The sequence below is a fragment of the Pleurodeles waltl genome, chromosome 3_1, assembly GCF_031143425.1.
Source record: "Pleurodeles waltl isolate 20211129_DDA chromosome 3_1, aPleWal1.hap1.20221129, whole genome shotgun sequence".
NCBI lineage: Eukaryota > Metazoa > Chordata > Amphibia > Caudata > Salamandridae > Pleurodeles > Pleurodeles waltl.
This window is the reverse complement of record NC_090440.1, coordinates 970,963,590-970,978,103: the sequence shown is the minus strand read 5'-3', so window position 1 is coordinate 970,978,103 and position 14,514 is coordinate 970,963,590. Positions and strand designations below refer to the sequence as shown.

Genomic DNA, 14,514 nt, shown 5'->3' with positions numbered 1-14,514 from the left:
GCATATTTAAGTCATCCCTTCCAAATACTGATTCCTTATGGTATGTATTCATGTTTTGCAACCGAAATCCGACTGCAAAACATTAATATTTTGCTGTCTACTGAAATGTAGTGGAAACCCTTTCGCAAATAGAAATGGTTGCCCAAAAGACACATTTCCCTTTCTGAATGTTCAAAAAATGTTTGGGTTAGGAGTAGGCAGTAGCCCATTTGATCCATTACCTACTCTTGAAAAGGTTTTAAAAACTTTCAGTTTTCAAAAAAAGAAATACAGCCCGTTTTCCATAAAAAAAAATTAGGTACGTTAAAAAAAATATTGATTTATTTAAAAGCAACCACAGACACGGTGATCTGGTTAAAGTAGGTGATAGTGTATCCTTTGGGCTGACCCAAAGTCTCTCTTCCCTTCCTGATAACAAGGCCCAGGCAGGGACCTTGCTTCAGGTCTCTTGGTTTAGAAAGTCTGGTGACCCCAGCAGGTCATCATCCCTGTGTTGACAACAAATTGTAGTGGACAGCAATTTGCAACCAGTCTAATAAATATGCATAACGTAGGTCAGATTCTGACCTTGTACAATTTAGTTGCTTAAAATCCAACTTACTACTACATAGGTCAGTTCTCACAAATATTTACTGGATGCAAAAATACTGGTCACCAGTTGTGACTGTATTTTTTGTTCAGTAAATAATAAAATTTACATGCTCCGCAAGATCTTCAGGTGGTTCCCAGCAAACACCAGAAGGACCGTCACACATGCTCTCATAACCAGCAGATTGGACTACGGAAACACTCCTATGTAGGAATCATAGCACGCCTCCTGAAGAGACTCCAGACAACACAGAACTCAGTGGCAAGGCTCGCACTCCACCTCCCCAGAAGGACCCACAAAAAAGCCCATCTCAAGAAACTACACTGGCTGCCGAATCAGAAGAGATGCCAGTTCAAGATGTTGACCCACGTCTACAAGGCCCTGCACAACGAAGGACCAGCATACAACAGCAAACGCCTGACCTTCCATCAACCGACCAGACACCTTAGATAAGTTTCCCTCTCCCTCTCAGACACCTCACAGATTCCTCAAGCCAATAGCGGAGGATGCTCCTTCTCACACCTGGCAGCCAAGGCTTGGAAAAACATCTCCTTGCACCTCAGGACTGCAGCATCACACCAGCGAACCAGAAGAGAACTAAAGGCCTGAATGTTTGAATGATCATACCTTCATGCAGCAGCTTACAGCTCCAGTGCCTCGAGACCCTCACAGTTGATTTGCCGTGCTCTGTAAATGTTTGATTGATTGATTGATCATATGGCTTGTTAATCCCATGCAGGTTGTGTAAATGTATGCAAATACCTTAAGTGCATGGACATATGAGCATTCAAGAATACTTATCTTTCATGGCTTGACTTCCAGATAAGGTAACTTTCAATCTCTTGATCAGACGATTGGAACTTTGCTGAAAATAATTGTATCTGCATAGGAGCTAATGAAGTCTTCCAACTATCCCTCTTCAAATTTTCGGACGTCTCTTACAAAAGATAAGATGTGTTACTGAAGTTTTTGAATAAAATGTCCCTCCACATTATTGTTCACCCATCGGATTCTCTGAGGTCTTTATAGAATATAATGAGAGCTATCAGTCAGTTCCTTTCAGTGGGGCCTCTGTCAATGTCATTTCTAAGATTTCCACTCTATCCAGTAAAATGATACTCTTCTGTATCGTTGTATTGGACATCACTGTCCATCATGTCTAAAATGGCTCCACATATTACATTGGATCTGAAGCCCTCCCCTCTTTTCCTCTGAATCATATTTGCATTTCCTGTGACACCTCCAGGAAGGAAAGATGTCAGCAAGGATACTAACACCATGAAATCAAGTGAGTCAGATAATTCAGACACCTGCACAAACCCATGTTTGTGCAGGGGTCGAAATCCTAAGGACTGCAAAGTTTACTAAACCCAATCGGTAATTGCCAGGTGTGATAAAGTCATCACACTATTTGTTTTTCCAAGGTAAATATCAGCAAGTCAGTATCAGCAAGTTAGACCTGCCGCTATTATTTACATGGGGGGAGGGGGGGAAATGACAAAGAATATCAGGCAATGCAGATTTGGGGAGGGGGTGGTGGCGTGGAAAGCACAGAAATTCATGTTATGCTCCGTTTTGAAGGAATGAACTCAGAATACATGATAATTATCACACCCAGTAAATACAGGAGTCCTTTTTATCTTATTTTAGGGACTGACATAATCGAAGCCAAACCCTTCACCCTGGGTGTTCAGTTAAGACTTTCCTACAAACGTCTGTATATTCAAGATATCCACCTAATGCAAAGATTCTCAATTTTCTCTTCAAGAGGTTCTGTATCCCTGCAGCTGAGACCTCGCTGGAAGGCTGTATATATGGTTGTTGTGGTCCAATTGTATAGTTACAAACCATGGTTTTTACTGGAGTAAGTTGCAGAACATCCCTTTTAAGCATTAGACTAATTATACTCAGCAAAAGAAGGGCATTTCTGCTAGTTGAATGAAAAGAACAACTGAAACCACTAGTCAGTCAATCCTTTTACAGGCTGCAACTGGAACCAACTAATCATTTCTAGATAGCAGTTAAATATATGCTCGAAATTCTTTTGTGAGCAATTGGATGTCAGAGAACACACTTGTCACTGGGCACCTGGAATGCCCTTGATGGTACTTGTTCTCTTCAAATAAAGTACCTCACCATGGCCTGGCCTTCAGGCCCCTGATACAGCTCACAAAATACCATCTATATATGCAGCTTGTCTAGAGAAGCCTTGCTTCTGCCAGGAATGGTTTGGAATGAAAGGACATACCCCAAGCCATGGCCCTGGTTAGATTGGGTTATCCACAATATAAGGGCCCATGTGAACCAAAATAGTCCAGTACAAGACACTGTAATATGAAGAAGAATGAGGCATTTGTGGAAAATACCTAGGCTCTGAGAAGAGTGTACTGAGGCAGTTAGAGGATGCTGTCAGAGGATGTGGTTGGAGGCTCATAATGGATAGTACAGATAGAAGCAGTAGGTGAAGGTGGCAGGTAGAGGTCTGCAAATGGTGAATGTGGGTTGAGCCTGTGGATAGACACCTGTGTGTGGAACATGGAGTGCATCATTTCATCAGTGGCTGAGAATGATGTGTGAGTGAAGTCTGCACGAGGAGGTAGTGCGTAAGAGCTGTGAGTGGAGGGCACAGGGTGAGGTCCATGAATGAGTGCTGCAGGGACAGGCTTCTACTAAGGATTTAAAGAGCAAATTGTGAGTCGAATGTGAGAGTAGAGGCTGCTGGAGAAAGATGCGGTCACACACTTCAGGTGAAGACTGCATACAAAGGCTGTAAGGGGAAGATTTCAAGTGACGGCTGTAAATGGAATTTGTGAATGAATTACTTGGATGGAAGTTTCAAGTTGATGATGTAAGTTGAGGCTGCGAGGAAAGCCTGCAAGTGGCAGTTTGCAGGGTGAGGCTGTGAACAGAGGCTGAAGTTCTGCACAGACTCGTAAAATGAGGCTCCTTTTTGTTTGACAGGTGGGTGGCCTATGAGAATGTGGACTACTCCGGTACGCAGTATATCCTGGAGAAAGGGACGTATCACTGTTTTCAGGACTGGGGTGCAAGCAACAGCCGGATCTCATCACTCCAACCTGTCCTCCAGGTAAGAGCCTTCTCCAGAATCTGGATATAACCACTCTAAATAGAGGTCTGTGGTTTAAGCTGCTCCAGGAGGTCTTTGTATATAGCCTCTATAGGGAGACATCTCCAGGTTTAACTTCCTCCAGAGAATCACTGCATGTAACACCTTAAGGGAACGGTCTGTACAAGTACTCCATTAAGGGAGACCATTATACATTCTTTAAGGGAGATCTTTGTATATGTAATTCCTCCAGGGGAGATCTCTGTGTAGTTACAATTTTTTACAAAGGTTCTTCATGTGTATCTCTTATCTTAAGAGATTTCTTTGGCTGATCATTCTTCTGAAGAGAGTTCTAGATACGTTCTTGCACCACACAAGTTCAACACCAACACCAACAGCCAATTTATTTGTATGTTCTGCATCAAGAAGAGGGTTCTGTATCTGTTTTTCCTCCAAAGTTGAGTTCCTTTTATACTCCTCCAAAAGGAAGAGTTTTGCATAGGTTCCTCCTCCAGATGGCAGTTAAATAAATGTTCATGTTTAAAATTAGACCCTTTCCATTTATTGCCTTGTGTAATTAAGATTTTTTATTAGATATTTAAAGCAGATACCTTGGCAACAGGGAACCAATGAAGCACTTTCAAAACAACAGGAAACAGGAGAATTCTGTGCATGTGCATCCTCTAGAAGAGGGAGTGCCTTAAATGTCCCTCTTCCAGAAGAAAGTTATGTGCCTGTTCATCCTACTGGGGAGAGGTCTGTGTAAGCTCATCCTCCATTATCTGCATATGCCCCTCTCCCAGAGGAGAGTATTATGTGTGCACCTGTCCCAGAGGAGGCTTCTGTATATGTTCATAGTCCATGAAGGCATCCACTTCCTTCAAGAAAGATCACTTGATATTTGCACCATGTGGTGAAAAATATGAATATTTTCTTCCTCCCTTCAGAGGAGAGAGTTGTATAACTTTATTTCCCAGAGATGAGAGTTCTCTGTAATTACTTCATCAAAAGGAGAGCTCTGTATATTTTCCGAAGGTAAAGCAAATTTCTGCATATTTACATAATCTTGTGGAGAGCCATATATGTTCATCTCATCATCTGGAAGAAACTCTGGGGGACCTGTTTTATGGATACCTCATTCAGAGGATCGCATTTCATATTTATCCCTTCCGGGTAAGGATTCTGTATACTGATCTCCTCTACCTCCTCTTACCTCTTCCAGAAGAGTGTTCTAGATTTTAGGACTGAGTTCTGTGCATCGCTGTCCTCAAAGGAGAGCCCTGTATATCTACCTCTCCCTAGTTGGCGGTGTAAATTTCCAATATTCTGGGAAAAATACTGATTTAGGACTGATATCTGTTTATTTACTTTATCTAGGGGAGAGTTCTGTATTGTCATTTATTTCAGCAGTGTGTTGTGTATCTATATATATATATATACATATATATGTACGTCCCAGACAAGAGTTCTGTGAGCCTACTCCTAATAGGATAACCTTGTGTATTTACGTCATCGAGGAGAGTTCTTTTATATTTACATCTTCTAGAAAAGTGTTCTAGATTTGAACATCTTACAAGACAGAGCGCTGCACATCTTTCTGGTCTGTTGAGAGCGCTGTATACCTATGTAATCTAATAAATTGGTGTGCTACAAGAATATCGTAGCCAAAATATTGACAACCCGAATGTTATGTGGTAAGTATATTTAGGTATGTATAGCTATAGTATTTCAAATCTATACCCCTTTAAGATAATTATATATTGTCAAGGTTCATATATGTAGATTACGTGTGTTTGTGTGTGTGTGATTTTATTTAGGAGTCAGTATTCCCGTACCATTTTTTTAGAAGATAGTAAGTGGGCTCTTGTAGGTTCGTGCCACATGGTTGTTGGGTACTTACTAAGTGCTAGCAGTTGCCTGTTGATTGCTGGTTGCTCAGCATATGATGACAAGTATTTATTTGTTTTTTAGGTTGGTGACCCCAGTCTGCACTACGAGTCAAAGGTACAGTAAAAAAGCCCATTGACCCTCCACAAGCCTTGGGCTCACCTCGATTTTCTATCCCCATCCCTGCCAGTGGATCATTCTGTCTCCTATCATTCTCCCATGTGATCATCTATGCTGTTCCTCAGTCTGCTTTCAGTCTTCCAGGGGTTCTCTTCTCTCTCATTATGTGAAAATGAAGAAAAAAATCACAAATGAAATTAAAAATACAAACATTTAATGAGAAAGTGATTATGCCGTTTTTTAGTAGCAATGATGAAAATCCATTTAAGGTTGTAAGCCTGTATTGTTCTGCTAGTATTAAGTTAGGCATCATAGGGTAAGGTAGAGTTGTGAAGCAATAACTTTAGCCTAATGCTAGTTGTTTTTGTTTAGGTTCGGAGGTTAGCTATATTTATATTTAGGTTAGGTTAGAAAAGTGGGTTGTGGTCTGTGTTAACATAGTGGCTAGGGTGAGGGGTATATTTAGTTAGGGATTGATTGTAGTTTGGATTAGGTTTGTAGTTGCATTTAAAATGTTCTTCATTTTGCCTTCCTGATAATGTTCTTTCCATAATAGTTAATGCAATGTAAAATGTATTTTTGCTCATTATGGGGTTTGTTATAATCACTTTCTTTATGATCACATGTTCTCGCCTGCACCCAAACCAGTAGTTCCACTCTAGATTGTGTCTCCTGCTGGATCCCTGGAGGCCAACCTCATGTCTCTCCCTTTGCTCCTCATTCAGATCCAGCTGTTTACTGAGCCGGGTTTCCATGGCGATGACTTGATCTATGAGGAGGAGGCTTTTACCCTTCCAGAGGGCTTCAATCCCCAGTCCTGTAGAGTGCATGGTGGCAGGTGAGTGGCCTGTATTTGCTGTGAGACTAGTATGGTGTTGCGATAACTTGATCTTGTCTAGGTGTATGCTCTTGGCATTTGGTTAGGTAAACTTTCGAAGGGGAAGTTTATGATGAGTACCCCACAAAGATTTGAAGATCTCAGTGTGGTATGCAGAGCTTATACATACACCTAGAAAGTACAATTAAATCGTGAGCAAGCACCAACAAAGCCAAAAGGTGCAATTTGGTTATGTAGACAAAATATATTTCTGATTTTGTGCTTCTACTGACCACAATTTGATATATCAAGATGTGTTTTAAGAAAGAAAAGGCAACTGAAATCATATGCATCCTCAGAATGTATTGTGACTGATGTAGTAACTATCACTTTATCGCCTGTTTTCTCTTCTACCTCCCTGTCTCCCCTTCCACTCCTTTCCTCCCTCTTCCCTCCTTCCCATCTCACTCCTTTTAACCCTATGTTTCTCGATCCACCAATCCAACCTTCCTCCCTTATCTCCTATGTTTCTCCACCACCCTTGCAGCTGGATACTCTATGAAAATGTGGACTTCTCGGGGGAGCAGTACGTCCTGTCTGAGGGGGAATACCCCAGCCACAATGCCATGGGCTGCATGTCTCACACTGTCATCAGGTCTCTGATGCAGGTCCCAATTGTAAGTAACTCTCGCAACATCTACTCCTAAGAGGGCCCACATTGGAGGGGGCTGCCTCAGTCTCCCCCAGCCCAAGATGTACAACTTCTTGTTTTGTAGACTCTAGTATAACTCTGCATCCTAGGTTATGATAACCATAGCCAGTACTCTGGTGGAGTTTCTTGGCACGCTGCACCTATTTGAACACTGTGGTTCACTTGGAACCGTGAAGATTCCACTGATCATTGCTCAGGCTGTCTGGCTTCAGCTATTACATTCAACCTGAAAAATTCAATTCCGATGTAGATTATCACATCTTCTAAGTACTGGATAGGACGGGATAGAAAGGTTGAGCTTGGAATAAAATAAGCAGAAAAGAAAGAGTAACTGGCTGGGGTGGGTGGTAGTTTGGGCTCGAGGTTGGATGTGGCACTGGCAAGGGGGACATTTCTAATAGTCTTCTGAGTAATTTCAATGACCATTTATTTTTTGTCTCCATTCTGTTATTTCTTGTCTTCTGTATCGTTTTACTACACTATTTACCTATGCCATGTCTATGGGATACTGTTCCTCACTACCCTCTTGTCTGTTTGCCCTTTGGTGCTGTGTCCCCTGCATCCATCTGTTTTCTGTATCTCTCTGTCCTTCGGTGCCCTATATTCCTCTGTTCTCTATATCCCTTCTTATCTCTCTGTCTCTATATGTTGTTCTTTCTGTTTCTCTCCCCTTCACTGCCCTCTTTTCCCTTTTAACCCATTATCCTATGTCTCCCAAATCACCCGGTTCCTTGTTTTACTATCCTGTGCCTCTTGGGTTCACATGTTCCTCTTTTTGCCTTGGCCTAATACCTTCCCATCCCTCTGCTTTGCTGACCTACTCTCTACTGATTTATTTTGCTAATTTCTTTGCTCTGGTCCTCCTCCCCTACCCATTCTGTTCCTCTCTGCAGCATTTCTCAGAGCCCTCCATCTCACTGCATGGATTAGAATCCTTCGAAGGAAAAGAAATTGAGCTCACAAGTGAGGTGCGCAGTCTGCAAGCTGAAGGTTTCAATAACCACGTGCTGTCGGTGCGCGTGAGAGGAGGCATGTGAGTACACAGAATAGGCCACACGAGCTCCACGCTACCAGCACATAGGTTCTGCATGTTTAGCATATTCTGCCTTACAGCACATGCTGATTGTCAGTAACAGGTAGGGCTGGTCTATGAGGTGCAAGGACTTCGGGCAAGGCGGATGGGCAGCAACACAAAAGAAGAAATGCGAATGAGGGATTCCCAGTAATAAGGAATTGACAAAGAAAATAATTTCTCATGACGAGGCAGGATTCCTGAGAAATAGGAAGATTTCGGGACTGGTATCGGATAGACTACATGACAAGGTTTCTCTAATCCAAGTTCAGGCATAGCATTGGGGTTGGCAGCTGTGTATGCTAGCTTTACTAAAAGAAAGTGAAGTTGGGGGAACTCAGATCTATGGCATGCAGGGAAAGAAGCTGAAACTTAACTAAACCGTGATTTTTGCTGGAACCACGTAACTACTTGTTTTTTCGCTTGTGTCTATGATGGATAGATGTTTTCCTTATATTTTGTATGGCCGGTGAGGAGCATTAAGGAGATGAAGAGACTGGCGGTGCTTCATGATGTTGTACATATCCTATAGCATATGGATGCTCAGTTGATCGGACAGTAGCTTCCATTCTAGATTTTCAGGCTATCCGCATATTACATATTTGCATACAGTTATTCTAGATTTGAATCATTTGCATTGTCAGAGTGTATCTTAAAAACGTGATATAGAACCCTTCCATACAGACTACCACTGCACACCCCTGCCCTAGAGGGACTGCAAAGCCTGAGTGGCTTTTTGATGGTGTCAGAAATTTGTAGTGAATCTGGCAAGATCGTTGGTGACCGTATCAGAATGCAAATGAACTAGAAGAACTGTTGATGAGGTAACAAAATTGCCAATGGTTTGAGAGATTTATCAATGTTTGTAAAAATGACCAATAATAAATCTTTTCAGTAGTTAACATGTGAGACCTAGCAGGTGTCACTTGTTAGGCCTCCACACTACACAAAGAGACAGAGTGAAATGAATTGTTTCCATGAAAAACTATTTGTGGTTTGCAGGGACTGGCTTGCCCTGGAAGTATTGTTGTGACCTGGTGTACCCGTTTGTGTCCTAAAAGAATTGTTTGTTGTCTGAGGGATTCATTGTAACTATGAACAATTGGTTGTGGCCTTTAGGAATTCTTTTTGTATGATGAGGTTAGTTGAGGCCCAGAGAGCATGATCCTGTCCTGGAAGGATTCTTTGATGGCTATTGGGGCAGATTGTGTCCTGGTAGTATTGTTTTGTGCCTGGGGGGATTTAATGTGTCCTGGATGAACTGATAGTGTTGTAGGAAGAATATTTGTTGCCTCAGGGTTTGAATGAGTCCTGTAAAGAGTCCCTGATGTCTGTATTGGTTAATTTTGTCCTTGAAATATTGCTTATCATGTGAAGAGTTTGATTGCACACTGGAAGGATCATTGGCTGCCTGGAGAAATTGACTGTGATATTGAACAATGTTTGGTGGCCTGAAGGAATCAAATATGTCATGGAAGAATTGCCTGCCCTAGAGAAATATTGTATGGCCTTGACACACAACTAATTGATCAGTGGTGTCATGGACAGATTGTGGATGGTCTGATCTTTTGTTATTGGTTGTTAAGAACATAGTTAGAGGGACAGATGAATATCTGCTAAGTTAGTTGGAGGTGTCAAATATTCTGCATGTTTGCATTAAATAATGCTGAGTTTATTGAATGAAAGGCTAATTGATTATCCGTTAGCTATTCAAGTCTGTGAAGACAGTGACCAAAGGATCCCTTAGTGCTGATGTTTTGCAAGGGACCATGATTCTCCACTCTATCGCTAGTCCACTAAATAGACAAAGGTAAGCACAGTTACTGAGGAATTTTGGGTATTTGTGCCGTGCTGTTAGCCTCAGGAGTATCATTATACCAGACCCAGGGCTCTCTCCTGGGGTAAATGGTTGTGTTTCTCTGGATATAAAAAGTACTCAGATTTTCATGCTCTGATGTTTCTCTTTCTTCTTTCCATCTTCTCTCTATGCTGTTCTTGCCTAATCAATATTTCACACTGTCTTTGTCTCTCTTTATCTATCTCTCCACCCCTCATCTCCCTTGCTTCCTCTCTCCCTGTTTGCTTTTTCTGACATTTTTACCTCACCTACACTCTCCCCTGGCAATGCAACCATTTCATTTCTTTATCATGCCATGTCCCCTCTCTAATCCTGGAACCCTCTTCCTCGGACTATTCTCCTTCTCTCTTCTTTCTCCTCCCACTATCCTCCTCACCCACTTTCCGGTGGTGTGCTACAGATGGGTGTTATATGAGCACTGTGACTACAGGGGGCGTCAGTGGCTGCTGGACTCGACCGAGATCACTAATTGGCCGCAGTACAGTGGGCTTCAGCACATCGGATCACTTTGCCCCATTCAGCAAGTAAGTGCAAGACATGGAGTTTCTTAAAAGTTTGATGCACAGCAAAATGTCCCAAGTGCTAGCTAAGCCAGCTGAGGCAGAGTTGGGTTTGAAGTGTCAGAGGAGGTAGAGAAAGGGCTTGATTGCACGGAAATATGAGAGGCCTGACTCCAGACCTCCCTGGAACACTTGAAGTAATGGAATATACAGTCTTACAGGGCTCTTCTGGTTAGTATATGTCCAGTATAATATCATCAACCTTCTAATACTTACCTTAAACATCATTACAGGAACTGATAAGACAGGGCCTTTCTGGTGGTATCAAAAGGAGAATTTAAGATGTAAAACGAATGGTGCCCTAGTGAACAGGCCCCTCTATTTATTGTTATTTGATTATACATGGCAGTCAGTTTGTGACAGTTTCCATTTCCTGTGTCAGTCTCTTGATTTCCCAACAGGCCTTTCCCCCTGAAGTGATAATACTGTAGCAGAGTCAGATAAATTACTATTGGCCAGTTTGCTTCACAGTGGCTTCTGTGGTGCGATTGCAATGTGTAGAGAGAAAGAGCACGATACTAGAAAGTTGTGGAACTCTTCATCTCTTGCCCACTCTTCTTTTAGAGGCGGATTTACTTCCATGTTCGGAACAGGGCACTGCAGCAGTTCCTCTGCGTCAAGGAGGATATAGAAGATATGAAGGCTGCACGAGTGCTGGTGTCAGAGCCGAGTGACCAGGCCCAGCTAATCTGGTACTACGAAGAAGGGCGCATTAAAAACCACGTAAGTGCATAATTTGTAACCGCACCCTAGAATTCCCTCAGAAAGACCCATAGATTGCCACATATGGAGCGGAACCATACCAAGATGTGCATGTGTGTTTGGGCAAACACATGGGTATTGGTGGTGTACAGTTGCACACACCAACACTGTCAGAAATCTCCCTTTGTTTCTGTCAGGAACAACAATGAATACAGCATGGCTCCTGTCTATCTCCTCTATTTTTCCAAGTTTACCTGTGCCGTATGGTCATGTTGATTTAGTAGGGTCTTGAAATACTGATGACACCAAAACTTGCTTGATGACTCCCAGGGAGTATTTTACAGAAGGAGAGAACACCTGTGCTGCCTTCAGACCAATATTAAATCAGATTGTCTTAATGTAGGCAAACATAAATACATTGTTTTTTAGGCAGAGGATAACGGGTACCTTTCATGTGATTTCCAACGCCTATCTTAGGGCAAAGGCCTATTTACTAGTCAGAGTTGTCAATCGAGAATCATTTATTGGTCTAATGTTTCTATCTCTGATCCAAGAATACAAAGTTACCTGATGAGGTGTTGAAGCTCTTCATCGTGAGTAGCATGCTACGCCAGAACTCAGTGTTGGTGGTTAATTCAACGGTCATTGTTTTTAGTTCTGTGCTCTCAACCTATTCCATTTGTAAGCCAATTTTATTGTAGTGATGTTAACAGCAGTGAAGTATAATCAGTTAGAAAGATATTTGTGAGTTCATACAAATATTTGGTGGGCTGGTAGTATCGAGGAGGATAGAATATAAACTGCTTTCGATGTCTGGTTTAAAACCTAGCATAGAATATAAGATTAGAGATGAGAGATGAGCAATTGCCGGGAAATACATTTAAACCATGGGCCATGCATTTTGAATACGAGGAATTAAGATTAGAGTAGATCATGCCTGAGAAAATGGGTAAAGAGAGAGGAGTTAGAAAAATAGATAGACAAAGGTAATTTCCAGTTTCATGCAGTGGTTTAGGGCTATATTGTGGAAGGATCATTTGCATGCAGGATCATGTTTGTAAGAGAGATAAAAAAATAAATATGTTATGCACATTATCCCTATTACCCCGATGTCAAGTGTTCACTGGCACAAGTACCATGCTACACCATGTTGGGTGTTTGGTTGGATTGGTCAGTAGAATGTTCTCCTTTGTGGAGGGGTTTCCATGTTGTGCATGATGATCAAGCTGAGATTATCGTGTTATGGGACACAGAGCTGTCTGATGGATGTAATGGATAAGGAAGTGTAAGAGATGGTTGCACAGTTTTTGGTTAGCATTATGATGACAGTTTTGGTCAGCTGTGTAGGTCTCTTTATGGCATTCTTCATGTTCATAGTGCAGCATACTGGTTACAGCATCTTGAGCAGGCAATGGTGGAAGGGAGTGATGGTTAGAGATCTACCCCGATGGACTGCATTACAATAGTCTCTTATATGATTGCCAATGTAAAATGTGAAAAGTGGCAATAGTACAAAATTAGTCATGGTCAGTAGTGGTAGACTGGGTTAGAGACATATCTCTTCAATCATTCCATGCCTGTCCATTTGGCTTACTCTGTCTTGGTATCACACTAGGGAGATAGACACCAATCAATTAAACAATGTACTCTGACTGGCAGCACTCTATCTGGAAGCAACGTAGAGTAACATCCATCTATCACTGTGTTGATCCTGGCAGCACTCTTCAGTGACAGGTACCTATACCTGTACTTTATCTGGAAGCACTCTAGAGAAGTGCTTCCCAAACACTTTAGAACTACAACCCATATTTTAGGGAACAACAAATGTTTGTGACCCACCTAGCTTTAATGGACAAGAACAGAAAGCACATTTTAGAAAGAGTATGCCACTACATTTCCATATTGCACACAAATTACAATGTGTGGAAATCAGGTCTCAGCGACCATTTATTATTTGTGCAACACCAAGTAAAGTATCTTGATTTATTTTGTTCCTATAACAATCTTTGTTTCCATCACACTTCAATTTTTTAAAAAAAATGTGCTACATTTATTTGCTTTCCTAACTGTTGAGTGTGTACAGTTCATTTACAGGTTTTAACATGTTTTGGTGTGTTACAACAATGACATCTAACAGCCTTTTCTTTCACACTGTTGTATCCAGCATGATTGTCACATAATTTACTTTACCTTTTTTCTCTGTAAAGTGAGAAGAAGAGTTTGTGAACGCCAATTCCTGTATTAAAAAAACATAAGCAGCAATTTATCAGAAGACATGCCCTGACATTTGTCTTTCAAGCACAGCAAATGTGGCAAGCTAACTATGGAATTTAAAGGCCACCTTATTTTTCACAACCGACCACAAATCGGCTTGTAACCCACCAGTGGGTTGTGACCCACAGCTTGGGAAACACCTCTATTGAGTGACAGTCACCACCATTTGGCCACACAAATGCTTGGCTAATGTCAGTGAGGGCCCAGGCTGAGATAGAGTGCACTGGGGTCCCAGTGTCACATAGTATCAAAGGGCATCAGTGACATCACACAACCACTACATGGTTGTGCACACACATATAGACACTGCATTTGCTGTAAATCATACTTAACAGACCTTTGATTCTTTCTGCATCCCCCACCTCACCTGTGGCCTTTTACCCCAGTTTGTTCTGATTATAGTTTGCTGATAAACAACTCACTGGATTTCTGGTTGCATTGGATCTCTCAGAGATCTTAAGAGCCCTTCAAAGGAAAGGAAGCAGCCTTGCAACTGTACTCCCAAGATCCATTCTAAAGAGGGAAGGATCTTTGTATTGGTACCCCCATGAACACATCCACACAGAGAAAGAAACCTTACAAATCCCAAGAGCCCTTTCACATATTTACTTGCAAGAACCCTCCTGCAGAGGAAGGAGTCTTGCATATGTACTCCTAACAACCTTTCCAGAGGAGAGAGGAAGGAACCTTTCAGGGATACTCTCAAGAGCCCGTCCACACAGAGGAAGCAGAATTGAAGTACCTGTGTATTTGCACTTCCAAAGAGAGGAAGGAGGCTTGCATGCGCCTTTCCACAAAAATGTCGCAACATTACATCTCTACTCCCAAAAAGCCCATATGGAAAGAGGAAGTAGCC

The 14,514-nt window shown here is 41.9% G+C and overlaps 1 protein-coding gene across 1 annotated transcript in view; it reads left to right on the top strand.

Moving 5' to 3' along the window:
* The window catches only part of CRYBG2 (crystallin beta-gamma domain containing 2), a 332,393-nt gene that overhangs the window by 312,193 nt on the left and 5,686 nt on the right, over positions 1-14,514 (top strand). The window contains exons 14-20 of the mRNA XM_069224031.1: positions 3,551-3,677; positions 5,628-5,660; positions 6,389-6,501; positions 7,028-7,157; positions 8,086-8,225; positions 10,523-10,646; positions 11,247-11,405. Coding sequence (XP_069080132.1) covers positions 3,551-3,677; positions 5,628-5,660; positions 6,389-6,501; positions 7,028-7,157; positions 8,086-8,225; positions 10,523-10,646; positions 11,247-11,405 — 826 coding nt within the window. The remainder of the gene's footprint in view (positions 1-3,550; positions 3,678-5,627; positions 5,661-6,388; positions 6,502-7,027; positions 7,158-8,085; positions 8,226-10,522; positions 10,647-11,246; positions 11,406-14,514) is intronic.